The sequence below is a fragment of the Macrotis lagotis genome, chromosome 4 (genome assembly GCF_037893015.1).
Source record: "Macrotis lagotis isolate mMagLag1 chromosome 4, bilby.v1.9.chrom.fasta, whole genome shotgun sequence".
Lineage (NCBI taxonomy): Eukaryota > Metazoa > Chordata > Mammalia > Peramelemorphia > Peramelidae > Macrotis > Macrotis lagotis.
In genome coordinates this window covers 78696141-78724080 of record NC_133661.1, presented here as the reverse complement: position 1 = coordinate 78724080, position 27940 = coordinate 78696141, and the positions used below count along the sequence as shown (strand labels likewise).

The 27940-nt window shown below is 34.0% G+C and overlaps 1 protein-coding gene across 2 annotated transcripts in view; it reads right to left on the bottom strand.

The window, feature by feature from the left end:
* The window catches only part of TM9SF3 (transmembrane 9 superfamily member 3), a 72240-nt gene that overhangs the window by 18247 nt on the left and 26053 nt on the right, over nucleotides 1-27940 (bottom strand). For both annotated transcript variants that reach the window (XM_074233246.1, XM_074233247.1), the window contains exons 4-8: nucleotides 21005-21165; nucleotides 19976-20053; nucleotides 12131-12262; nucleotides 10675-10841; nucleotides 5829-5923 (exon numbers count right to left, since the gene is read on the bottom strand). In XM_074233246.1, the coding sequence (XP_074089347.1) occupies nucleotides 5829-5923; nucleotides 10675-10841; nucleotides 12131-12262; nucleotides 19976-20053; nucleotides 21005-21165 (633 nt within the window). The remainder of the gene's footprint in view (nucleotides 1-5828; nucleotides 5924-10674; nucleotides 10842-12130; nucleotides 12263-19975; nucleotides 20054-21004; nucleotides 21166-27940) is intronic.

The following is a 27940-nucleotide window of genomic DNA, read 5'->3' as shown; positions in this document are numbered from 1 at the left end:
GAGTACTAAGGTCCCTCTCAGATCTTAAAATTCTCTGATTCTAAATACGTAAACCAAGTATCCAAAAGGAAGCAGATAGAGCACCAAACCTGGAGTACAAAGATCTAGATTCAACTCCCAACTCCAAACAATCATTAGCTATATAATAGCTACAGTAAAATCATTAAACCTCAGAGACTTTCTTCCTCTGTAAAGGCATAAAAACAGTACTAGCATAACTCCACTCAATGAATTATTATAACACTTTGCAAACCTTGAAGTATCATAAATGTGAGTTGTTATTACTACTGCTTATATGCAAATAAGGTACTGGGTATAACTTTAACATTTGACTTATTTATTAATTAGACAACAAAATTAATAATCACATTTTTTTTTTAGGTTTTTGCAAAGCAAATGGGATTAAGTGGCTTGCCCAAGGCCACACAGCTAGGTAAATTATTAAGTGTCTGAGGCCACATTTGAACTCAGGTACTCCTGACTCCAGGGCCGGTGCTCTATCTACTGTGCCACCTAGCTGCCCCAGTTAATCACATTTATGTAAGTACTTTAAGGCTTACAAAGTTATAAGAATTTGGGGAGGCAGGTAGTTCATGTGTTATTATTCCATTTTAGATATTACAACATTGAAGCATGAAAAGATTGTATTGCTAGTGCTTGAAGCAGCTCGGAACCCAGCTTCCTGACTACAAAGACATCTACACATCAATGTCTCTCAATCACATTTAAATCACATGGTTTAAAACACAAGAACCTTAGCATAACTTTTAGAGAACTATCAATTCCAGTCGTAAACAAGCAACTCAGAAGGAGGTAAATTATCACAGGAGCATCTGATAATGCATGAATGTGAAAAGCACAGAATTTTATATCACTATGCATTCAGTAAAATACAACTATTTAAACACATGTGGTGGCCTGAGCAGAAGAGCATAGAAAAGGTGACCTTATTTTGTTTTTCATCATTTTTTCCTTTTATTTATCTTTCTACTCATAGAATACCACTTGAAACCTTATCAATGCTGAATATATAAATGATTTTACTTTTGAATTATCTTCTTGCTTTATTTACACTTTCCCAATGCAACTCTGAGAAGCTACTACCTCCAAAGCAGGTAAGAAAGGCAAATATTTACAAAGAGTTTCTGATTAAAGTTTTGTTTCCAATTCTGTTCTAGGATATAAATTAAATTCATACATTATAATATATCACCAACAAAACCCAGCAGGAAGAGATAAGAGAAATTGCATTTAAAATTAATCCTGACAGCACAAAATACTTTGGAGAACAACATGAACACACTTCACACAATTAAAGACAGATCTAAATAATTGGAGAAATATTAATTGCTCATGGGAAGGTCAAGACAATATAATAAAAAGGACAATACCACCTAAATTAATTTTTTAATCAGTTTCATATGAACCAATTAGGAATTACTTTAAAGAACCAGTAAAAATAAAAGCAAAATAATCTGAAGGGGGAAAAGGTCCATAATATCAAGGTAATAAATGGGAAAAAAAGAGGAAGGAGACTAGTTGTACCACACATCTCAAACTATGCTAGAAAAAAGTAACTGTCAAGACAATTTGGTACTAGGTAAGAAACTGAGTGGTTGATGAATGGAACAGATTAATAAACAATATACAGAAACAAATGATATAGTACCCTAGTGTATGATAAACACAAAGATCCCAGTTATTGGGGCAAAAATCACTATTTGATAAAAACTGCTAGAAAACTGGAAAGGAGTCTGGCACAAACTAGACATCACTACATCTCACAATGTAGTCTAAGTAAGCTCAAAATAGGTGCATAAATTACACATAAAGGGTGAAATCATAAGCAAATGGGGAACATGGAAGGTTTATAAGTAAGGAAAGTGATCATAACCAAAGAAGAGCTAGAGAAGCTCAGGAGGCAAAAATGGATAATTTTTACTACATAAAATTAACAAGTTTTTACACAAATAAAACCAATGCAACTAAAATTATAAGAAAAGCATGGGGGGGGGCTAGGTGGCCTAATGGATAGAGCACTGGCCTGGAGTCAGGAGAACCTGAGTTCAATTCCAGCTTCAGACACTTAATAATTACCTAGCTGTGTGGCCTTGGGCAAGCCACTTAACCCCATTGCCTTGCAAAAACTAAAATAAATAAATAAATAAATAAATGATCCAAAGCACTGATAATTAGAGAAATGCAAATTAAAACTACCACCTCATACCCATCAGATTGATTAATATGACATAAAAGGAAAATGACAATTGCTGGAGAGGAAGTAGAAAAATAGGCAATATTGATTCACTACTGGTGGAGTTGAGAACCACTCCAATCAATCTTGGGAACAATTTAACTATGCTCAAAAGATTATAAAACTCTACATACCCTGATCCAACAGTGGTACTATGGTACTATGTATGTCTGTAGCCCAAGGAGAACAACAAAAAAAAAGGAAAATAAACTACATGTACAAGAATATCCATAGCTCTTTTTGTGGTGGTAAATAACTGAAAATTGAGAGGATTCTCCTCAATTACAGAATGACTGAAAAAGCTATGGTAAACGAATGTGACGATATTTTATTGTGCTGCAAGAAATGATGACATAAATGGTTTATATGACTTATATGAACTGAGCAGGACCAAGAGAACAATTTACATAGCAATAGCATTATTATAAAGATAATCAAATATAAAAAACTTAGTAGCTCTGATCCACAAAATGACCCACCGCAATTCCAAAAGACTCGGATAAAAAATAAAAAACTAATGGTCCAAGAGAGAAGACTGAAGAATCTTTATTTCTTTTTAGAAAAAGGTCAATAAAGAAATTTGTTTTACAAAAGTTAATATTTATAATGAATTTTGTATTTCATTTGTCTTCTCAATGTATGGAAAAGGGAAAAGGAAGGAAGATAATTTGAAACGAAGAATGAAATTAAAATTTTGAAGAGAGCACAGTGTAAAATACCTGAGATTCTACCTACCAAATCAGACATAGGAACTATAGGAATACAAATATAAAACACTTTTCATACAAATGAATTTTATAAATTAAAGTCAGATCAAAATAAAAGGAGTAATATTTATCATTCAGGAGCAGATAAAGGCAAAAATAATGAATGACAATTTTATCTAATCTATGTATTCGATGCTATTCCAATTAAATTATTAGAAAAAACTATTTTACTGAGTTAGAAAAAATAGTAACAGGAATTTCAAAGAAAAAAGGGAAAAAAGGACATTAAAGAAAGGGATTCAGAAGTATCAGACCTTAAACTATAAGGTGAGAGGACTATTGAAGTCTAAAATGGATAATTTCAATTATTTTAAATTAAAGGTTTTGGGGTATAAATAAAACTAATGTAGTCAAGAATAGGAATGCAGAAAATTGGGGGGAAACTTTCAAAGACAATCTCTTAGATAAGATGTGATCTGTCTTGGAATACTGCTTTGGGTGTAAGAAATGATGAGCTGGTTGATTTAAAAAATAATGGAAAGACTTAAGAGTTATGAAGAGGCTATCTACCTCCAAAGAAATATGGATAGTTGTCTTACATATAGATATGTGAGTATATATGTGTATATTTATAGATATCTATGTACATATACTGTGGCATGTTATGTGTGCATGTGTGTCTGTGTGGGGGGCCTTCTCCAGGGCAGGGGAAGTAAAAGTACACAGCAGAGAATAAAAGAAAACACAGAAGGAAGCAAAGAAAAGCTGAGCAGTTTTGAAAATAATACATAGGATTGATTATGTACGATTTCTTAAAATGGAAATTTATTGTTTTATAGTGAATCCTCTCTTATGCTTTGCTATGTACATGGAAATGTTCTTTTTATTCCTTTTCTCAATTTGCATTTAAGTAGAATATTAAAAAAATTTACAAAAAAGAGGATATATATTTTTTAGACAAAGTCAATATTAATTATTTTGCTTGATTGTATATTTGTTACAAGGATTTTGTTTTCTTATTTTTCATCAATGAAGGAAGGATGTAAAGAAAGAAAATAATTTCTGCTTATTAAAAATAAAATAAAATTTTAAAAAATGCAGCATCAAAAAAATACAAAGTATTCCCTCCCTCCCAAACTGTCACCTACGTACAAAAATAAAGATTATCATTTCTACTTCTAATTCCTTCCTAACATTTGTCCCTTCATCTATTTCCCATGCTCTTCTGATTTAACAGTATATGAAAAATTCTACATTTTCACCTTCTTTGATATACAAATTTAAATTAATATATTCAGGATGTCTTGGCAAGCAAGTCGTGGCAAACACTTAAATACAAATATCTTTGTTTACACTCAGACCAATATCTCAGTAACTCTGTAGTTCTACCAGTTCCACTCCAGCCCAATTTTAGTAGACTATGGTAGGGTTCTACAATCAATTTGGAACATGGGGCCTATTTTGATGAAATTCTTGGGACAATCCTCAAGTACATTCAAGCACTGCCACCAAATAGTATACCTTTCTAGACTAGGTAGGATACAGGATGTGGTCAAATGTTTAGGGGTCACTAAACCTAGATTGTCTAGATCATCTAGAATGACTTCCAAAAGGTCTCAAAATTCTTGGCCTGGGCTTTCTATACCAGCAATCAAAGGTGGCATAGGGGAAAAGTACATGAATACATACTTCTATACTCTTGGCAAAACAAAAACAGAGCTTTTTCCAAGCAGAAAATGGTTTCCTAGCATTCTAGATTTGCCTTAGAGCAGTTACACACTTGAAAATTAGCAATTTAACCAGTAGATCTAAAGTAAAAAGTAAACTAGAAAAACTGAGGAATGCTGCAACAGTGGGTTGACACAATCAGAAGTTATCTAAAATGCCATTTCTTCTTTAATTATTATTATTTCCAGCAATGTGGGGGCAGAAGGGGGAAGGAGGTCAGGGAGGAGGCCTGCAGAGACAAGGAGATACAAAAACATTCCCAACTATATATACACTCTGGAACAATTTAGTTCCCTATTTTATCCATATAGAAAAAAAAATCTGACTATAACAAACCCAGGAGGTGTCACTGGTGCAAAGGTAGGGGCAGCTAGATGGTATGGTGGAGGTGAGTTCAAATACAGGCTCAGACACTTGATACTTCCTAGCAATGTGACCTTGGATAACTCACTTAACCCCACTGCCTCACAAAAAAGCAAAAAATATAAAATAAAAAGAGTGCAACGAGGGGCAGTTGGATGACACAGTGGATAGAGCATCGGCCCTGGAGTCAGGAGGACCCAAGTTCAAAACTGGCCTCAGACACTTAATAATTGCCTAGCTGTGTCACTTAATCCCATTGCCTTAAATAAATATTTGAAAGAAAAAAAAAAGAATGCAACATTGACTGCACCTGATAAACTAAATGATTCAACTATCACAAACAAATATGACATAAAAGGAAAACGACAACACTGGAGCATTCGTTGCAAGGGACTTCCATTCTAATCTAAGAATGTATTCTAAAATATCTTCAAAACAAGATTATATAAAAAGTCAAGCAGGAAACTCATTTGATAATTAGCTCTCCTCCTTCTCCTTTACTTTAAAAACCTCTCCTTCTTTACTTAAAGAACCCAACTAGATCGAGGAAGTTTAATAACTTTAGTATAGTTCTAATTGTTCTTCCTTATACGAAGCAAAAATATGTCCTTTTGAGACTTTAACCATTTATTTTGCATTTATTTATAAACTAAGATAATATGCTGAATTTCATGTCATAGTTACTTAAATTCCAAATACCTTCTAATGAAAATTTTCATCTTTATTTAATTATTTGCTATATTTTAAATGCGAAAATGATAGCATGCAAAAGTTACCTCCTTGTCTAGCATAAAGGCTTCCTCCAAAGTAGCCATTCACTGGGGATGTAGCAGCATAAACAAATATAGCTGTACTGAGCATTGATCCCCTCCTGAAAGTTAAGACAAATACATTTGATTTAAATATCAAAAACAACTGAAAGGCAACTTAATAAACGTAATTATCTTAGCCTAGGCTTATGTACAAGTGTATCCCATACTAATGCTCTAAAGGTAACCATCCTGAGATCTAGTCAATCTTTCTATAGCCTTAAGATGACACTTTAATATAGACCTATTATTTAATACCTAATATATCTTTAATATATCTATTGAGATTCTGCACTATTTTGAAAGCTCTGTGAAACTACTAAAACCACCCCCGAAATTTGTTCCAGAGTCTCAAATATGAAATATCACTTCATAATCACTCAATTCAATAAAAGTTTATTTAGTGACTAATGTTTAAGTGACTAAGATTCTGCACTGAGTAACAGAGGAGAAACATAACCTCAAGGAGCTTACAATTCATATAGTAATTAGATACTTATGCAGTGAAAACATATTCACACAAAATTGATAAGATTCAGGATAATTAATTATTAAAAAACTTACTGAATTACTCCTTTTCCACAACTAATTCAAGGGGTAATGAAAACTGTCACCTGCTAACAGCCTAATTTCCTCTTAGAGATTAAGTAATGGTTCCACTTAATAATTGCCTAGCTGTGTGACCTTAGGCAAGTCACTTAACCCCATTGCCTTAAATAAAATTTTTTTAAAAAGTATTTTAAATAATGTATTAAGATAATATGATTATGTTGGGTAAAGTTTTCTTAACTTTAACTGACATACATCTTAGAAATTTGACCCTAAAGTGAGTGCATGCACTATGATAGCACATAATTTGTACAAATTAATCTAAATTAATTTGGTTTTTTAATTAAGAAAAATCACAGATTAATGAATATGCATTCACCTTAATATTATTATCCATGACAACAAAATATGATGACATCATTTAAACTGTTATAAGTCTGTTTATTAAAAATGTAATCAACCAAAATATTTTAATATATAAAGAACAAAAAAGATTTCTAAAATTATAAACTTATGTCAAGTACTGTTTATTTTAAAAAGTATATATTAAAGCTTATGTTATATTTGCAGTGGCAAAAAAAATTGTTATGTTTGTGTCCTCTGAACTTTTTTTTGACATTATATAACAATGAAAAGCATTCATTCCTACTTTAGTCAGAAAAATGACTCTCAAAAATGTATATATATGATAAGAAAAATAGCCCAAACATACAATTTGACTCTCATAAATAGGTGTGTGTGTGTGTGTGTATACACACTGTACATGATGTGTATATATATCAGTCAATAGGCTTTTTTCTAATTTTTTTTTAATTTGCCAACTAAAACTTTCTAAGTACAAAACCCAAAGGGAATTTGAAAACTCTAGCCACTCCCTAAGTTTGAAGTGAATACTGACATGAGTAATACTGAAAGTTTCCAAGCTAACTACAGTATGGCAAAAGATTTAAAGTGAAATATTAGAACATTTCATCATTAATAACATAATAATAACAAAAAAATCTAAGAATGAGATCAAACTAATAAAAGTCGAGAACTGGATTTGCCAAATGATAAATGAAAGTTTTACCAATGGATACAGTATGAAACAGCTATATACATATATGCATTCATATATATATGCACACACACAGTATGAAATAGCTGTGATCTAAGAATTTATACAAACACATCACACATAAATAATATATAAAATTCGCCAAACTACATGGAACAAAAGCCATCAAAATATAGAAAACTGGCAGAGTTGGCAAAAATCAGGTGAAAACAAGATAAAGTAAGTATAGCCATGGAGTTCTTTTATTCACCTATGTAACAAGAATATGAAGAATGAGAAAATATGACACAACTACAACTTTTCCCAGGACTGTGCCTGGAAAAATGAAAACCAGATAACAGTAATACTAGCATAGATTTAATAATACATTAGTACATTTAATAGTCCTTCGAAGTTAACAAAAAAACACTTTATATATGGTCTCAGATAATAAATCTGAGATGTTGGCAAGTCCCGTAATTTCTCTGGACCTAAGGTTCCTAATCTGTATGGATATGACCTTTAAGGACACTTCCAGCTCTGTATCAAAGATTCTCACAACCACTATGTGAGATTATCCCAATTTTTAGAAATGAGGAAACTGAGATCCAAAGTCAAATGATTCACCCCAGATCAGAAGCTGGTAAGGAAGGATTCAAACTCCAGACTCCAGGTACTGAGCTCTAGTCACTCTATCACAATATAAAAATCAAATTCAGAGAGAGATTATATTCTGGTGACATATGAAGATTATATTATAAAGAAGTAACACCTAATACACAACCAAATTCTTTAAATTAAACAGTGGTGAACTGTAACATGTTTCTAATATGATATAGTACTCCATGACTCATTAAAGAGAATTAAGCTCAGTTTTTTCATCTGATATATATATATATATATATATATATATATATATATATATACCTATTTCATCCATCTGCTATGGAAAAAGCATTTTATAAACCCAAAAATTAGTGTGGGGGTAATTCAATTCAATAAGTACTGGGTAGTTAATTAATTAAAGGCACAGAGTAAGGTGCTAAGAATATAAAGGCAGGAATGTTCTATACAAGTTATTCACAAATATGGGAAAATGGGGAGGAAGAAATCATCAGGAGTTGTAAAAATGTGAATTAGTGTTACCACTTTACCTATCCTATGCAGAAGTAATCTGAGGTGAATTTGCTATTAATCTTGAGGAATAAGTCTCTAATGCCCTGTTAATTAAATGTTCAAAAGCAGGCTGCTTTGGGGGGCCCTCATTTCCTATATACATAGAACTGCTTTCATTTCATAGCTATATACAATCTAAGCTGGAAATTCCCAAATGGCCTGAAGAGCTAAGTAGTAAACTTAAAAAGATTTCAACATTAACCTATTAATACTACCTATGGCTCTAAAACATAAAAATCACATGGTGATCTTTGGAACAATAGAAAAGGAATGTACAACTTACAAATCACCATAATCAAAGGCCTAACACTTCCTTGGTGTTTTTAAGTTCATTATTCTCTAATAGAGATACCAGTTGAACTGGTTCCTCAGTCTGTCCTGCTTCTAAGAAAAGCTATAAATGCCCCAAAACTAAGGTCAGGCAAAAATTCTGTTTTTCAAACAAAGAAATCAGCACTCCCATCACATATTAGAGGAAAATTCACAAGGACAGAGGACTGAGGTCATGGTAGGAATTAACAAGAATGGAAGGGGAAGAATAAAGATGGAAGGTTCAGAGGTTGTGGGGGAAGAGAAATGACAGTTACTTCTTAAGGATATTACAGGAAGTATTATTCCATTCCTTGTTCAGACTAAATAAGTTCTGAAGTCATTTCCAGTGCTAAAGTTCTATGGATTTTTTGAAAAAGAAATGAAATAATGAGGAAGGGAAATGATCTAAAGATCAAATATAGGAGAAAAGTGACTAAAGAAAAGTCTAATAATAACCACATATTGAATTATTTCCAGTATTGACAAACAGAACTATTTCTATATCTATGTGGCTATCTATCTATAGAGAGATAAGATTTCACTGGGGATCATTTGAATCACCTGTCATGATAAGACTACAGACCTTCAAATTTAGAAATTAAGTTTTCAAAGACAACTCTCTCTCCTCTTTGCCTTTCCTCCTCTCCAGAAAAATCTAGGAAGGCCAGGGGGGAATGATATTCCCTCTACTAGCTACAGAGAGGCTAAGTTACCAAAGCCTTGGTTCAGTAGGGTTGCTTCTACTCCACTTTGACTAAACTGGAAGCATAGCGGGGTTAATCAACAAACACTAAACAACATGTAAATCTTTTAAGTCTATACGAAATATATATACAATAAATTCAAAGTGACTGAGGAAAGAGAGTTCAAGAAAAGTTTTATCTTAGAAGATGGAATGTGGAAGGAAACGGGATTCTAAAAGGCAGAGACGTAAAGAGAAAATTACCTTCCAAGTATAAGCAATAACCAGTGAGATGGAATGAAGAAAGCAGACAGGAACTAATGTGAGGACCCACAAGAAGGCCAATTTGGCTGCTTGGCTCTGAACTGAGAAGTTGCTATTAAATAAACACCTGATATATTAATGATCACTAGATTTTAATGGTGCTAATTTAATGATATTGTCAAGTTTTCCTGACTAAACACCAGATAGACATTCCTTAACTATGCTTATATTAATCAGCATTTACATTCATTAATAACATGTTAATATTTACTTCCCCAGGTATGCCTTGTTTTTCAGCCATAAATACAAAAATCAGACAGAAAAAAAGATCCCTTTGGCAGTAATAACCCATTTTTATTATCTATCTCAAAAAACTGAAGTCATTCAGAGATTTTCTGAAACAGTGTCATTGCCACAAAGTTAGATACACCATTATTTTGTGGATGGATCCAGGCGTTTAAAGTAATAGTGACTTACAAATAATGTCTTTTATTCAGTTATTAAATTAATGATGACTGTTTTAGACCTTTTTACCTTTCCATGATAATATAATACATTAAAGTTCAACACTGCTTTTAAAAAATTACAATGCCCTTTGGTTTCTAGGAAAATGCCTAGTATTTAGGTTATAATAATCCTTTTTTTTTTAGGGGAAAAAACTTAAAGAAAAAAAAAGTAAAACTTTATCCTAACTAAACAAGGCATCAAATGCACAGAAATACACAATCAATACACATCACTGATTTAAAGACTGCTTCAAGAACAGAAAAGGTAATACATTTAGATACACTTACTCTGTGTATAAATCTTCTATCATTGCAACAATAATGACAATGAAAGATACCGCAAATATCTGACATCCAGAACCAATAAGTGAGGAAAATATCAGGGGGTGACTTGATGGTCTAAATACATCTCCATGTACTTGTTTCCAGCCATACTCATCTCCTAGGTCTCTGTCCTATATATAATGGGGGGGGGGGGGAATCATAATTAAAAAATTATTAGATGCTTAGAAGTTGTAAAAATTAAAAGTCTTATACTTCAAAGTTAATCATTTAATTTTGAGGTTGAATACTTCACTCTTCTCTCAGCATAAAGGAGATACATGATGATCACTATATATGGTATTTTAACTGTTTCTTTGTTATAAAGGTCCAATTCCAAAAATGTATATAAAACAAATGTATATCAAAACAAAAGGCATCAAATTAAAATTTATTCTAAAAATTAAAAACATGTAAAAGGCTGGAAATTATTATAAAACAAACCTAATATAAAATAATTATAGCTCTGCTATATCAAAAAGCTAAAGAGCTATGTCATTTGCTCAAGTACTACCATCAATCCTGGGTATTTTAGGTGACTAAAATTAAGAAAAGTTTGAGAAAGAGGAAGGAAGAAAGATCAACCTAGAACAGATACTGTCTGCAATTCTTCAACCTACTTTGTAAGATAATTTTACAAGTAGGTGATTAAAACTGTAGTACTTACTGTTTTACATAAATAGGGATCATATTTGGAGACCCATGAATATGGAGCTCCCAATAGTAGTAATAATTAATAATCCCTTATATCTGCATAACATTTGAAAATTTTAAAAATACTTTCACAACCATTCTCTCATTTGATTTTCATAAAAACACTGTGTGATTGGTAGAGCTAAACTAATCATTTTACATATGAAGAAACAACACCAAAAGGTAAGTGACTTGCCCAGGGTCACAGGGCTAATAAGTCAAAGGATAAGAATTAAATGAAAGAATTCTAAGTCAGAGTCAGACAATTAAAGAATGCTCAGTTGGAATGGACCTTTGAAATCACCTAAATGAAACTGAAAAAACAAATTCGAGAGGTTATCACAGTTGTGCATAGCCAGCCCATATAGCTCAGGTGATGTGACTTCAAATAATCCCAGTCATCACTCTATCATACTATAATTTTAAAATAACTATCCAAAGCATAAAGGAAGGATGCATTTTCTTAAATATCACCCTCGATAAACATTTACAAATTACAAACAAAATATTATTAAATAAACCAAATAATCCCAATGGATAATGAAAAGTAGGATAAAAAGAACTGTCTTCCCCATTCACATGAAAAACTAAATATTATTAATTTTATTAAATGCTAAATATTATTCAACATTAGAAAAAACTCTATTCCTACAAGGCCTATCAAAATTTCTTAATGAACTTTATGTGAATTTTTAAATGAATTTTGGAAAATTAGAAAACGTTTGCTCACCATATCATCCATTTCTTCTTCTTTACTGTACCGTGCATAATCTTTTCGTAAAGTTCTCATTAAAATCATGGAAACTAAGCCCACCAAGAAGATAACCATCATGAAAGAATTGAAAATTGAAAACCAGTGAATCTAAAACAAATACAAATATTACCAATATGAAATAGCAGTCATAAAATTCACGTTTTATAACAATATTTATTAAAATGTAAAAAAGGCTTTCATTTATAAAACATTACAAACTTAACTTACTACATTTAAAAAATCTACAATTAATATAAATGACTCACACTACAAACTGTCTTTTAAACAGCAATTTCTTCATTCTATTTTAGACATGGTGTTTTTACTTAAAATTTTTTCAGAACAAACAATGCTTTAAACTGAGGTACACAAAAATTTTATGTCATACAAAAAATTAAGATTCACTACAAGAGGCATCAGTTCATACTACTATTAAAATACTAACAATTTGGGGCGGCTAGGTGGCATAGTGGATAAAGCACCGGCCCTGGAGTCAGGAGTACCTGGGTTCAAATCCGGTCTCAGACACTCAATAATTACCTAGCTGTGTGGCCTTGGGCAAGCCACTTAACCCCGTTTGCCTTGCAAAAACCTAAAAAAAAAAAAAAAGCTAACAATTTAAAGAAAAATAATCATGAGGCAGCTAGGTGGTGCAGTGGATAGAGCACTGGTCCTGGAGCCAGGGGGACCTAAGTTCAAATTCAACCTCAGATAATAATTACCTAGCTGTGTTGACCTTGGGCAAGGCACTTAACTCCACTGTCTTGCCAAAAAAAACCCAACAACACAGAAATGAAAAATAATCCGAAAGATTTCTTACAACATGAAGTCCATATTGCTTACTGCTTTTCTCTATCAACTATTTCCCACTATCCTGGGCAAATGCCCTAACTTGATCAACATTTCTATAATCTTTGCAATTAATAACCATTTTTGTGCATGAGGCCCCATAATGTCACATGTATAGACAATCTTGACTCTACAAATCCCCAACTGTCCAATCTTTTTTTTAGTTAGAAACCATCATGGTCAAATGCTCAACTTACCTTGTCACAAAAATCACATCACTCTCATCTTCAAAATTCTGAATTTAGTGTTTTCTTCCTCTAACCATAATCATCCTTGCTTCAAATCCCACCAAACTCACATTTTAATTTATTTTTTACAAACATGTATTATTGTTCCTACTCTCCCAAATGAATAATATAAGCAAAACCACATAAATAATAACAAACTTATCTTCATAACAATCATACATAACAATTTCCTTTATTGGCCATGTTCAATAATAACACAAGTCTTGTTCTGGATTTTAATTTTGTCTCTTCTCTAGAGCTAGATGGCAGAATTCATCTTCAATCTTCTGGTCTTAAGGCTTATTGCATTAATCAGTTTCACAATCTTTCAAATCTGTTTTATTCTATGATGTCACTGTATGTACTTTTCTCTTAGATCTACTCATTTTTATCACATCATACCTAGTTTCCTCTAAAACTTAAACCTCCTACTTCCTGTGTCACCCCAAAACTAGTTGATCCAGTGAACTTGGTCTTTATTCACCAAATGATTTTCAATCTTCAACTCATCCCCTCCCACCTTTCACCAAATCTACCCATTCCTGGATATAGGAGATGTCTTTCTCAGTCTGGATTTTATTAATTACTCTGAAGTTATCCTTATAAGCATCTTTTGATATGATATATCTATCAGATATTTCAATATAATCTTGTATCACAATTCCATTATATGCTTCCCCCTTTCCTCCAGCAGAGTCAAAAAAGTACAGCTGGAAAACAATAGAGAATTTTATAGATACAACTAATTACAAACTTAAGTTCAACTCTAGAGGGGTACCCCCACCATTATGCACAATAATTCTTTCATTCATCTCAATTATCTACCCAATTCTAGACGACTGATTCAAATTTCTATTATTGTGCCCCAAGTAACAAACTCCCCCAAAATTAGAAGGACTAAATGGTAAACAATGATTTCATGATACAACAAGAAATATAAAAACAAAGTCAAAAAGACTGAAAAAAGTAGAAGAAACTGCCAGTTTTAGAACACACAAAAAACAACCTGGAAAATAGACTGAGGAGAAAAAAATTAAGACTCACTGGACCACCCGAAAGTCAAAACAAATTTCTTTTTTAATTTAGTTGTTTCAAGACAATCTATTTTAGGGAACTTGCCCCAGATCTCACAACTATCAAGAGTCAAGTATCTGAGGCTAGATTTGAACTTGGGTCTTCCTGACCCCAGGGCAATTTTTCTTTTAAATTGCCCACATCCCTGTAGAACCAGGGAACAAATGAAAACCTCAAAATGAAAACCCCCAGGAAAATTACAGCCAAAATCCAGAGCTTCTAAATCAAAGACAAAAATAGTGCAAACAGTCTGAAAGCAAGAAATCAAATATTAAGGAGTTCTAGTCTATGCCACTACTATGAAGCAGGAAGTTAAGAATACAATATTCCAGAAGAAAAAGGCTTAGACAAGAATAACTTACTCAGTAAATCCTACCAGAGGAAAAAATAGATATTGGAAAAAGTTTTCCAAGTACTATTGAGAAAAAAATTAGAGCTGGGGAGAAACTTTAAAGTTCAAACACAAAAATTAATAGAACCATTAAAAAAAGCAGCATAATTTTAAGTGACTAAACAAGAATAAACTGATTACATTCTAATATAAGGAGATGTCAGCTGTATCCCCTCTGAACCCCATCATCAAGAAAGTTTAAGTAGACAGAAGGTCTAGGAATGGTTCTACTAGGTTGCCTTGATGATAATAAAAGAATGGAAGGAAACAAAAGAGGAAATACTGAGAAGGAAGGGAAATAAACGTTTAAGAAATATTCTCTCACATAATCAAGAGTATTCAAAAAGAAGTTTATACAAATGGGAGGGAACAACACTGATCCTTAAACCTCACTCTCATTGGAAATGTACCACAGGAGCCACACAAGCATACACCTACATATATAGACACTGGCACTGACACGGAGTTTGGTATTGAAATACATTTCACTCAAAAATGAAATAGAAGGGAAAGAGGAGAAGGGGAAATTGGGGAAGGGTAGATTAAGAGAGGGATTATTTCTAATCAAAACAAACTATGTACTAAAGTATTTACAGTATTTTCTTGAAGTAGTTTCCCTTCATAGTATATACAAATGTGACAGAATTCTGCGGTAAGAATTGCATGAACTGATAAAAAAAAAAGTAAAGAGAACAGAACCAGAATTTATATAGTGACAGTAATATTGTAAAAATAAATAATTTTCAAAAATTTAGGAATTTTGATTAGTGTAATAACCCACCACAATTACATAGGACTAAACATGCAGTACACACCCTGATAGAGGAGTAAAAGACTCAAGTGCAACACAACACACACACACACACACACACACACACACACACGAGACATTAACATGTCTGTGAGGTTTTTTTAAGGTTTTTTTTTTTTTTGCAAGGCAGTGGGTTTAAGTGACTTGCCCTAGATCACAGAGTTAGGTAATTATTAAGTGTGTGAGGCCCAATTTGAACTCAGGTACTGCTGACAGCAGGGCTGATGCTCTATCCACTGCACCACCTAGTTGCCCCTGTGCCACCTAGTTGCCCCTGTCTTTTTTTTCTTTTGGACATATCCAGTGCAAAACTCCACATGTTTATAAAAGGTTTTATTTCTCTTTCGTTTTCAATTGGAGGGGAGGTTTACAAGGAAAGGAGAAGAAAAGGCAGATTTTTCTTGATTGAACTGTTCTAGACTTCTCCCTTCTCTTATAGCTTTCATCACATATTTTAATACTTAGTTTATTTGCTTTATTCTTGCTTACCCAGTTAGAATATGAGCCTCTTGATGGCAGGAACTACATTTTATATTTCTCTATCTCCTTCAGTTTATGAGTATTAAATAATAGGCATTAAATATACTGATTATCTAAAAAAAATTATCTTCTACTAATTCTCTACTTAGTCTAAAGTGAATTAGCTTTGAGGCTTGAAGAAGAATTTTTTGGTTGTTTGTTAATTTGGTTGTTTATCAATTTTGGTTGTTTATTAAATTCTTTTGATTCCATTCTAATTCTTCCAAATCAAAATTAAGAATTCCTAAGAATTTAATAGATATCAAATTAAACAAGACATAAGTACTTTGAAAACAGGTTACTGTATATATGATATGAAACTCAGAGGATACTGTCTAGGTTTACAAATATCTCTTTCATAGGGCAAATTCTTTCATTTGGTCAGGAAATAATGAGCATTTAGTATATATATATATATATATATATATATATATATATATATATATATATATATATATAAAACAATGTACTTAAAGTTCTATGGAACTAAGAAATGATCTCTACTCTTGAGGATATTTTAGCCTCACTGAGGGAAAAGCAGGAACATAAAGGGAAAAACTAAATGACAATGTAAGGAAGAATTTTAGATGTTTTAAATGAATTCCCAATAAGAAAACCACAAGAACTCAAAAACTGCTTGCATCTGTTTTAAAAAATGTTTATTTCAGAAGTTTTTGTCAAGGGGCAGTTGAATGGCACAGTGGATGGAACACTGGCCCTGGAGTCAGGAGAACCTGAGTTCAAATCCAACCTCAGAAAATAATTACCTCGCTGTGTAACCCTGGGCAAGTCACTTAACTCCACTCCTTGCAAAAAGCCCCCCCCAAAAAAAGTATTTTGTTTAAAAAAAAGGCTCAAAAACTATCTATAAAATATTTAATGAATAATGTTTAATATTCTGATTCAAACTGACTGTATTTCAATGGACCAATGAGAGTAGGAAAGCAAAGAGTCAAGCAGAAAAAGTATTCTCCCTACTTGGAAAAAATATAAAGGAAGTCATGAAAGGAAGTTGATTTGGGAGAAAGATAAAAGAGTATGACTTTAGATACACTGAGTTTAAGTTTGACAGTAAAATATCCAAAAGAAAATACGTAGCAGGCTGTTTGAAAAGTAATATTATGATCCTATTTAGATCACTGACAGAAAAACCACTATGAAAAAAAAAATTTTTATTAGCTATTCTTTTGCTCCCAACAACAAAAAGCAGGGTTAAGAAGACTGCGGTTTATAGTACAATAAAAACTTTTTCTTCAAAAGTCAAAATAACTGAGTTAAGAAAAAATGTATAAATTAAAATCAAATTGAGTAGAATACCTGGGATGGGAAGAGATCTTATAGGACAAAGTTTAAACTGATCAACTTCCATCCTAGGATAATGACATAGTCTATATTACCACTAACTTACATGAAGGTTGGAACTCAGCAATAATAATAATAAACAAATTTACTTCTAATTTATAGACATCAAATATGGATCAGTAACAAAAAGAACAAAGGATTTCACATGAAAGAGATTGAATTCACACTTCATTTCTATTACTTGATACCAGTGTGATCTTGAGGAAGTGCCTGAGCACTCTGGACTTCAATTTCTTCATCTGTAAAATGTAAAGATTTGGGCTAGATGATGTTCAAGGTCCCTTTCATCTCTAAATTTGAGATCCTATAATCCTTCTACTATGGAAACATTTTCCCAAAGCAGTAGTTATTCTTCCTAACCAAGAAGTCCTAAGAGTGAAATCTATTTTCTTTCATAACACAGTAAAAAACTATCATTAAACTAATTATTATTAACGATCAATGATAATAGTCCACTTTACCTATTACCTTACCATCTACAATGCACTTTATTCCCAAAAATTCTCTGATAGGTAGTACAAATACTTCTGTTTTTTTTGAAATCTTGAGATTTCATCAATGTGGAGAATTCCTAGTGAGGAAATTTCGAATAATTACAAGGCTAATATATTCTTTGCTATTGAAAGGACAACTATTGTAGGGCAACTAGGTGGCACAGTGAATAGAGTACTGACCCTGCAGTCAGGAGGATCTGAGTTCAAATCCAGCCTCAGACATTTAATAAATACCTAGCTGTGTGACCTTGGGCAAAGTCACTTAATCTCAGTGCCTTGCCAAAACCAAAAAGAAAAAAAAAAGGAAAAAAGTATTCTAGGCCCTGGGGTGTGGAGACATTGAGTGACTTATTCAGGGTCACACATTGACTCCTGATAGTGTTAAGACTCTAAGCTGACTCTCTAAATGACATGCCATTGCCTCTCAGTGAAAATATTATGCTCTCCAGTTAACAGATTAGGAAACTGAGACTCAAGAGTGTTTTTAAGTTAACCACAGTTACATGAATAATAGTAGCACAAAGAAGACTAGCATTCTGGTCTCCTGGATTCCACATTCAACACTTTTCATAACAACAACACACAAAGACTGGCTATACACTGCAACCAACATCACAGGTAGGTTTAAGACCAAAAAAAAAAAAAAAAAAGTAGTGGCTTCTTAAACATAAAAGACAGTGGCAGAACAAACCAAAATTGCAGCCTGAGCTCACTACAAGCTAGTATTTTTTTCCCTTTAACAATTTTTATGCCTCCCTTCAATTAAATAACAAAATGTTAAGAAAATGTATATAAATAGAAAAATAAAACCTTAACCATAAACAGAGATTGTACAGCAAAAACTAAATTCCCACACTGGTTATCTCTCTGCATTTTAAATTCATTGCTGATAGAAGGTGAGTCAACACAAATACAAATATACATATACTACTCCCATAGTAACCTCTATTACTACTGCCTCAAATTCCCACCACCATAGCTATTGCTCCCACTGCTGCTCCATTATCACCTCCTTCATTCTGGCTAATCCCAACAAAAGAATCCTAATACATTCAATTCAACAAGGTAAGGGAATTCTCTCTTGCAATGGATGGTGTCTTAAACTAAAGATTTCCTTAAAGAAATAATATTCTAGGGGCAGCTAGGTGGTGCAGTGAATAAAGCACCAGCCCTGGAGTCAGGAGGACCTGAGTTCAAATGTGGCCTCAGACACTTACTAATTACCTGTGTGACCGTCAACAAGTCACTCAATCCCATTGTCTTGCAAAAAAAAAAAAAAAAAAAACAACGGGAAAAAAAGAATATTCTAAATGATAGTATGACCATGGGAAAATCACCTTACCTCTCTGAGTCTGAGTCTAAGAGACTCTAAAAAAGTTGCAAAATAAGCAGGACCTAAAAGATGTTAACTAGGACTACAGCTATGGGTCACACACTCAAAGGTAGAAGAGAAGTGCAGGTCCTTAAATCCAATCCACTTGATTAATGCTCTGAGGAAAACAAAGCATGGTGGCTAAATGATGTGTGTAGGGTTGGTGGGAGAAGCATGCACATCTTCCTGACCCTAAACCTGTGGGTGGGTGCTCTCTTTAGGGATCTTCCAATAGTCATTTCAAGAACAGCTTTACACCCAATATGTACTCATTCAGATCTCCTGCCTGAGCCCTCCAGGTCAGAGGCAAGAAGTCTTCCCTTTCTCTCCTTTTCCTTTTCCCTCCCTGAATCATCTTCCTCCATCTTCCTTCATCCCCCCTTTCTTCCAAGAACAGCACTTCCTCTTTGTTCTCAATTTCTCCTTAGAAGAAGGGATGATCTTGCTGGCAGGACATTCTTAGTACAGAGGACCAGCCAGAGTAAGCACTTAATAAAAATTCTATCTACCCACACAGCATAGTCCAATGTTTTAGTACAGAAACTGAAAATCTCAAAGAACTATGTTTTATTTCAAAGGGAAGATCATTAATCTATCAGTGACATTTAATGTGTTTCATTTCCAAAGTTCATTATACTTCCTTGAAAGTCAGTTCTATAGGGAAAAAGTGAAAGAAATTAATATGAATTAAAATGTCTTAAATTCACAAAGTATTTACATACCCTGTGTTGAAAAAAAGATGGATCAAGATATTTGTCAAATCGATCTTCAAATTTTATATCTGATTTTTTCCATTTCACCTGAAATAAATTTTAATTTGAAAAATTTATACAAATCAAAGAAATAAATGACAAAACTTTCAAAGAAAAATTTAGAGAAATTCATAAGTATTAAGAAAATAGAGAAAGGATGGAAAACAGTTATCATTATTGACACTTCAAAAGAGGTAAGACAAATCAATGTAAATGCCTCTCTATACACATCATCATCTCTTAACTTTGTCTTGTAAGGATCTTCTAAGAATGACAGAACTGTTCAGTTTTCAAGATTTTATTTATTGTTGTTCAACCAAAATAAGAACAAAGACTTGATTTTGCTATTTCTACTAAATTAGTTGCATTAGTACATATATACAATATTTAAAAGACTAAAAATTGGCTATGGCTAAGTTCATCTTACCAGTTACCTGAGTCATGAGATAAGAATAGGAAAAAGAGAGGGATCTTCCTATACAATTTACTTTCTATATTCTACCATTACCAATGCCAGAAAGTAATGAGTAGATTTTGTCATCAGGGCTGTTAAAATCCCCTCTCTGATGAACATTTCAATGACACATCCTATCCCACTTAGTGGAGCATGAAATTGCAACCTGGTTTGTATATGCCCTGCCAAACAACAGTAGGCTTCAACTTTAAGGAGCATTCAATGTTAGAAAAGACAGCATAAAGCATTATAAATTATGAATACATAACTAGTTTTTCTAGTCTAAAAAAAGTAGTTCTAAGGACAAGCCTTATTATATTTGGAAGTAAAACTTCCGGGAAAAAACTCTAATTTAATGTCCACTACAGAAAGCTATTCTCCAGATGTCCTTTTCTTAATTAGACTGATTTCAAGATGATGAACAGGTAGATCAAATAGATATTACAACAAATTTCTTGCTTATATACTTCAATTCTAGAACAGACTTCATTAAAGGATATGACCTAAATATTATTCCCTGAATGGCATATTATTTCAATACTTACTGAATATGACATTGAGATTTTGGTATTTGCTATCAGTTTCACCTTTCCTTCACTAGTTAAATTAACATCCACAATTCGATTTCCATTGAAACCTATTTCCAGTCGTTTGTAGGTCCAAAGATAGTAATCTTCAGCATCTTCATCTGCTTCACCAACAATACCTATAAAAGACAAAATACTAACATTATGCAATGCAGTACCACTATTCACCAAAAATGAATTTTCCTAAAAGCTGAGAGTATGTTACAATTTTTTAATTTCCACAATATTCATTTGAAGGAAGCTAAGTTACAAATTAAGTCCAGTTGTTTAGAATATAATGCTAACGAAGCAATTGTTTAAGTTGATTCCCAGAGAAGCTAAGAAGATTATTGAAGAAAAAAATTGTCCATTCCACAGCTCCAAACAAGAGGTCATAAAGTAGACTTGGGTATATACTTCAGTGTAATCCATTACTACTGTTAGAAGGGAAAAGAGAAGTCCTCAAATCTAATGTAAATTTTTCTTATCCAGTCCTGTGATTTCATCAGTGTGGGTAATTCACAGTATGGAATTTCTTTTTATCATGCAGAACGGCCATCTGTTTATAAGCTGGAACCTTAAAAGAGCTGGCAGAGGTATTAAGGACTTACCCATGAGGTAAATCTTAAACCCTGATTGCAAGGTCTATTCTCCCTATTAACTAATGGTTTTATAGATCTTTACTTTTTACAATATTTTCATATGTAGTATCTCAAACTACATAACAATCTTGTGATATAAAGACTGACAAAATATGAAACAGACACTGAAAGAGGTGATTTTTTTTAGATAAAAAAGTCATTTGTTAACTTGAAATAAAAATTCAAGTATCTTGAATTCACCACCAGATAACTTTGAAACAATGTAAATATAAAGGACACAGGAAATCAGTCAATTCTTGAAGACCCTTGATATAAAAGATATCTCCCACCTCAAATTTCTCCTCTAAACTGAGTTAGTGACATGTTATATACTCCTTGATAGATTTAAAGTTCCTAGAGAATGTGAACTGTGTCTGACTTCCATTCACTACACATGAAAGGAATTTAACTGAATTTTATTTGTTTGTTTATTTGTTTATTTATTTTTGCAAGGCAATGGAATTAAGTGTCTTGCCTAAGGTCATACAGCTAGGCAATCATTAAGTGTCTGAGGCCGGATTTGAACTCAGGTACTCCTGACTCCAGGGCCAGTGCTCTAAATCACTGCACCACCTAGCTGCCCCAAATTTAACTGAATTTTTAACTGAATTAACTCATTCAAAAATTTTCACTGAGTATTAACTATGTACCCAATACTACAGGTGGCAAGAGACACAAAATTACCTTCCATTAATCAAGTTGGTCTTCTCACTGTCATCTCTATAAACTTTTGCATACTCTACCTCAATCATTCCTTTCCTTTTCCTTGAAATATCTTCACAGAAAGGAAGGGAACTCAGAGAGCATCACCAGAAACTCCATTATTTTTACAGATAAGTCCACTGAGATGAAGAAAACTGGGTCCCACTGAGCTAAAAGTACTGACCGAAACCCAAAATATTAAGTAGCAGAGGTGAAAGAAAACTCAGGTTTTTCTTCTTTTTTTTTTTTGGTAGGGGGGAGGGTTGGAAAGCAGTGGGATTAAGTGACTTGCCCAAGATCACACAGTTAGGCAATCATTAAGTGTCTAAGGTCACATTTGAACTCAGGTCCTCCTGACTCCAGGGCCAGTGCTCTATCCACTGAGTCACCTAGCTGCCCCAACTCAGGCTTTTCTAACTTCAAATATCAAGTCTGAAAGTTCCAAATCATCCTTAGACAATGTTAAAAGCAAAGAGAGTAACCAGACCAGACTGAGTTCATACTTTATAAAAGAACATCACCAGTTAGGTGATGAACTAGATAGAGCACAAATCCTGAAGTCAGAAGGACTTGAGTTCATATATGGTCCCAGACACTTAACACTTACCATGTGCCCCTGGGCAAGTTACCTCACAAAAGAGAGAGAGAGAGAGAGAGAGAAGAAATTTGTCTAGGAAAGGAGGCAGTTAGGTGGCACAGTTAGAGCACCGGTCCTGGAGTCTGGAGGATCTGAGTTCAAATTCAGTCTTGCACACATGATACATACTAGCTGTGTGACATTGGACAAGTCATTTACTCCCATTACCTCAAAAGCCAAAAAAAGAAAAACAAAAAAGAACTAACTTGATTAAGGGATTATAACACCTCTTAAGGAGTCAAAAGAGAAATCCTAGAGGTTCTAATCAATCTCCTTCTGGGCATTTTGTTCCCCAGTTAAAAAATGTATAGTCCTTGAAAAATATACCAGGAAGTATATGTCCCAGATCAACTGTCAATTGTGAAGGTTCAGACATCCTAAAAGTGGATGGCTTTAATATAATGTCTTACATTCACAACTCAAAGCACAACTATACAACATTGTACAAATAGGCTAGTTTTCCTTGGTGCAAAGATCTGTCTAAATTCAGCTTTTTTTCTTTCCCAAATACAAAAGCCATTCATCTTACAAAGCCTTCACATACCATTTCCTCCATAAAGACATTCTTGAAGACCTGTACCCCTCTTCTGATTTCTTGAAAACTTGGTTCTACAATGAATAGCATATATTTTGTCTCTAGCTTGTATGATCTTACACTCTCTTGCAAATGAGGTCATTCTTCACTACTTCAATAGCCTATAGCTCAACTAATCTTTGCCACTTGAAAAAATAGCAAACAGCTAAAGAGCTATTTTATATGCCAAGTGATTTCATTGGCCAAGGGCATCCCTATGAAAGAGGTAGTACAATTATTAGAGATATCAATTTACAGATAAAGAAACTGAGGTTCAAAAAGGTTAAGAACCTTATCCAACAGCAACAAATAGCTAAGAATTAAGTAGCTTTATATATATATATATATATATATATATATATATGTGTGTGTGTGTGTGTGTGCACACACACACACATATAAGAAATCTCATTTGATTCTCTCAACAAAGCCAAAACATGTTACAATCGAGGCAAATAAGAGTTACAGTGACTTGCACTAAGTGCTTTACAATTATTAATCATTTGATCCTCACAACTGTACAAAGCAGTTATCCCCAGTTTACAAATAAGGAATCTGAGGCAAACAGAGGTGAAGTGACTTGCTCAGAGTCATACAGCTAGTAAAGCTCTCTTCCCTTCCTCCCAATACCTCATTCAAGCCTGAGACACAGAAAGATTAAAGGACTGGCTCATTCAAACAGACAGCTGAGTGTGAGATGCCTGGTTGAAGCTCAAGTCTCTCCAGACTCCATGTCCAAAACTGTACTACAGTGTACCAGATCCAGTTTATTATTATCCCCATTTTACAAAAAGAAACATTCAAAAAAGTTTTCCCAGCAATCAAGGTGATCCCGTATCCCTACCAACATTCACTCAATCTAAACACTGGTTTTTGTTCACAGGTCTTATGAAATTAAGATTTCTCATATCCCTTCTTTCTTTTACTGCTTACTGCCAAGATCAAAGTTTAGGTCTTTAAAAATCTCAGGTGGTGACAACTGCAATATTCTTCTATAAGTCTTATACACTCTACAATCCAGTTTGTAGAACTTTACCACAGTGATGTCAATAAAATAACATTACTTTGTTGATCACATTATTTTGTGAGTCTGTCCTGGGCTCTCTTCTATTGCTCCTCTCCATTCTCGGAGCAATTTCCTTAGTACCCATGAGCTTAATTTACATATATTTAACTATAGTATCTCTTAATCAAAATGAATGTCTTTGGAAGTATATCAAACTTATTAAGTCCAAGCTAAACTCATTAACTTTTTCTCAAAATCCCTTCTAAACGTTCCTATTTCTGTCTGGGGTACTAAACTCTTCCAGTTTCTCAGTTACACAATGCTGGTAATTGTCCATGATTCCTCATACTCTCTCATTCCACACATCTAATAAAATTTATCAGATCTACCTCCATAATATCTCCAGTAAACATCCTCTGCACCTTACTTGGACTATTGGAATAGTTTCCTAATTGGACTTGCCATGCCTCAAACCTTTCTCTTCTTCAATCCATCATCTACATACCTGTATAAGAGATTTTCCCAAAGTATAAGAGTCTGATCGTGTCCCTGCCCAAATCAAGAGACTCCTTGCTTCAAGAATCAGTATTAAGTTCCTTTGTTTAGCTTTTAAAACACTTCATAACCTGGTTCTAACAGTCTTTCCAACTTTATCATACATGACTCCATTTCTGGCACTCTTACAAGTTCTGCTGTTCTTCAAATGTCACTCCATCATGCTTCCAGTAGTGACACTGCTTAAAGTCTACAACTAGCAACACCTTCCAAAGTCCTAAAATTTCCAATTTGAATTTCAAATTAACTATGTTTTATTCAGTAAAATGGGTTGTTCCCCTTGGAAGACCTATGTTGAATTTAGCTCTTCTCATTAATTTTGGTTTTAGTAAGAATGATACTTATTCATAATTAGTAATGGGAACTATGGTAACACAGTAAAATAAATTACTTTTATACATAATGAAAATATGTAGAAAGTAAAGAACTGGGGCAGAGCCAAGATGGCAGTGTGAAGGCAGCAATTCCCAGAAACTTGTTCCCCAAAAAAACTCCTAGCCAAAATTTAGAGGGGCAGAATCCATACAAAAACTGAGTGATACAATTTCCCAATCCAAGACAACTTAGAAGTTCCACAGGAAAGGTCTGTTCCACCAGGACCAAGGGTTGGAAAAAGCCACAGCACAGCTGCAACTAGGCCAGGTGCCTGGATCTATGGCAGAGGGGGTGGTTTCCAGATTGCTTGGCCCAGGAATCATCACGGATAGCTGCAAGGGGTGGTGAGAGAACCCTGCCGCACCAGTGAGTGCACAGTAGCTCTGCAGTGAGAACCTGCAGCAGGAGTCAGCAGAGCCACCCAGCACGTCCAGGGCCCTCAGCCCATAGATGGTAAGGGGGTTGGGGGTGACTGCAGAGGTCTCTCTGCTCTCCCTGGGGCAGGATTCAGCTGTTTGCCCACACTCAGATCCAGGTTGCAGTTTGGGCCCCCACAACACCACCATAGCAGAGCAGGGACATCCTCATAGTCCGAAGGCAGAACACAAGGGAGAGAGCAGTCAGAGGCTCTCCTAAGTCCTTGGAAGAATTAAGGTCCCTGTGGGTTTTCCAAAAAAAAAACCAAAGCCTTGAAAGTGCACTAAATCAGTCATAGGCTGAGGAAATCAGCAAACAACAGAAAAAGAAAATTTCTTTGGTCCCAAGGAAGATTCAGAAGATGACAAAATCGAAGCTTCTGTATCCAAAACTTCCAAGAGAAATAGAAAATGGGCTCAGGCTATAGATGAGCTCAAAAAAAGAGAGAGAAGAGGAAAAATTGGGAGGATAAATAAGAGCAATGCAGATAAATCATGAAAGTCAAGGGAGCAACTTGGTGAAAGAAAAACAAAAATACTGAAGAAAATAACATTTAAAACTAAGCCAAACATATTTAAAATTTAAGCCAAATGGAAAAAAGCAAAACAAAAGGCAAATGAGGACAAGAACACCTTAAAAAGTAGAATTGGCCAGCCGGAAAAGAAAAGAAAAAAGCTCTCTGAAGAAAATTACTCCTTCAAATGCAGAATGGAACTAAAGGAAGCTGAGGAAGTTCCTGTAGGAACTCAGGAAGAAATAAAAATACACCAAAAAACTAAAAATTAGAAAAATATGTGAAATATCTCATTGGGAAAAAAACTGACCTTGAAAACAGATCCAGGAGAGATAATTTAAAAATTATTGGAATACCTGAAAGTCATGACCAGGAAAAGAACCTAGACTTCATTTTTTTAAAGAAATAATACAGCAAAACTGCCCTGAGATCCTAGAAGCAGAGGGTAAAATAGAAATTGAGGGAATCTACCGATCACCTCCTGAAAGAGACCCCAAAAGAAAAACTTCCAGGAATACTATAGCCAAACTCCAAAACTCCCAAGTCAAATAGAAAAATACTAAAAGCTGCCAGAAGCAAACAATTCAACTACTGTGGCTCTATAGTCAGGATTACACAGGATCTTGCAGCATCTACATTAAAGGCTCCATAGAGCTTAGAATATGATATTCGGGAAGGCAAAAGTTCTTGGCTTACAACCGAGAATCAACTACCCAGCAAAATCATCCTCTTTCAAGGGAAAAAGATGGATTTTCAATGAAACTAGGGACTTTCAAACTTTCCTATTGAAACAATGAGAGGTGAAAGTTTGATCTCCAAGTACAGGACTCAGGCAAACCACCGAGGGGATGAACAAGAAAGACTAATGAGGAACTTAATGATGTTGAACTGCTTGAATTCCTAGTATGGGAAGAATATACTTATAACTCACATGAACTTTCTCATTTATAAGAGCAGTTAGAAGGAGCATATATAGACAAGGCACAGGAAGGAGCTGAATATAATGGTATAATATAGTAAAAAGATGGAGTCAATGGATGATAAAGGAAAGTACTGGGAGGAAGGAAAAGGAGAAGAAGGGGCTAAGATATTTCACATAAGAATCAAGAAAAAGTTTTTACAATGGAATGGAGGAAGGCAAGGGGGGAAATGAGTGAGCCTTCATTCTCATTAGAAATGGCTCAGAGTGGAAATAACATACACAATTAATAGGGTATAGAAATCTATCTTACCCTAGAGAAAAATGAGAGGAAAGGGATGGGATAAGAGGGAAAGGGGAGTGGGTGACAGAAGAGAGGGAAGATTGCAGGAGAGGGTACTCAGATACAATACACTTCTGAACAAGGACAGGATGAAAGGAGAGAGAGAATGGAATAGATAAGAGTGGGGAGGAATAGAGTGGAGGGAAATACAGCTAGTGATATCAACTACTCTGGTGGCTATGATGGGGTAGGCAACTCATCCCAGAGACAGAGCCACTGGAATTAACTCAGA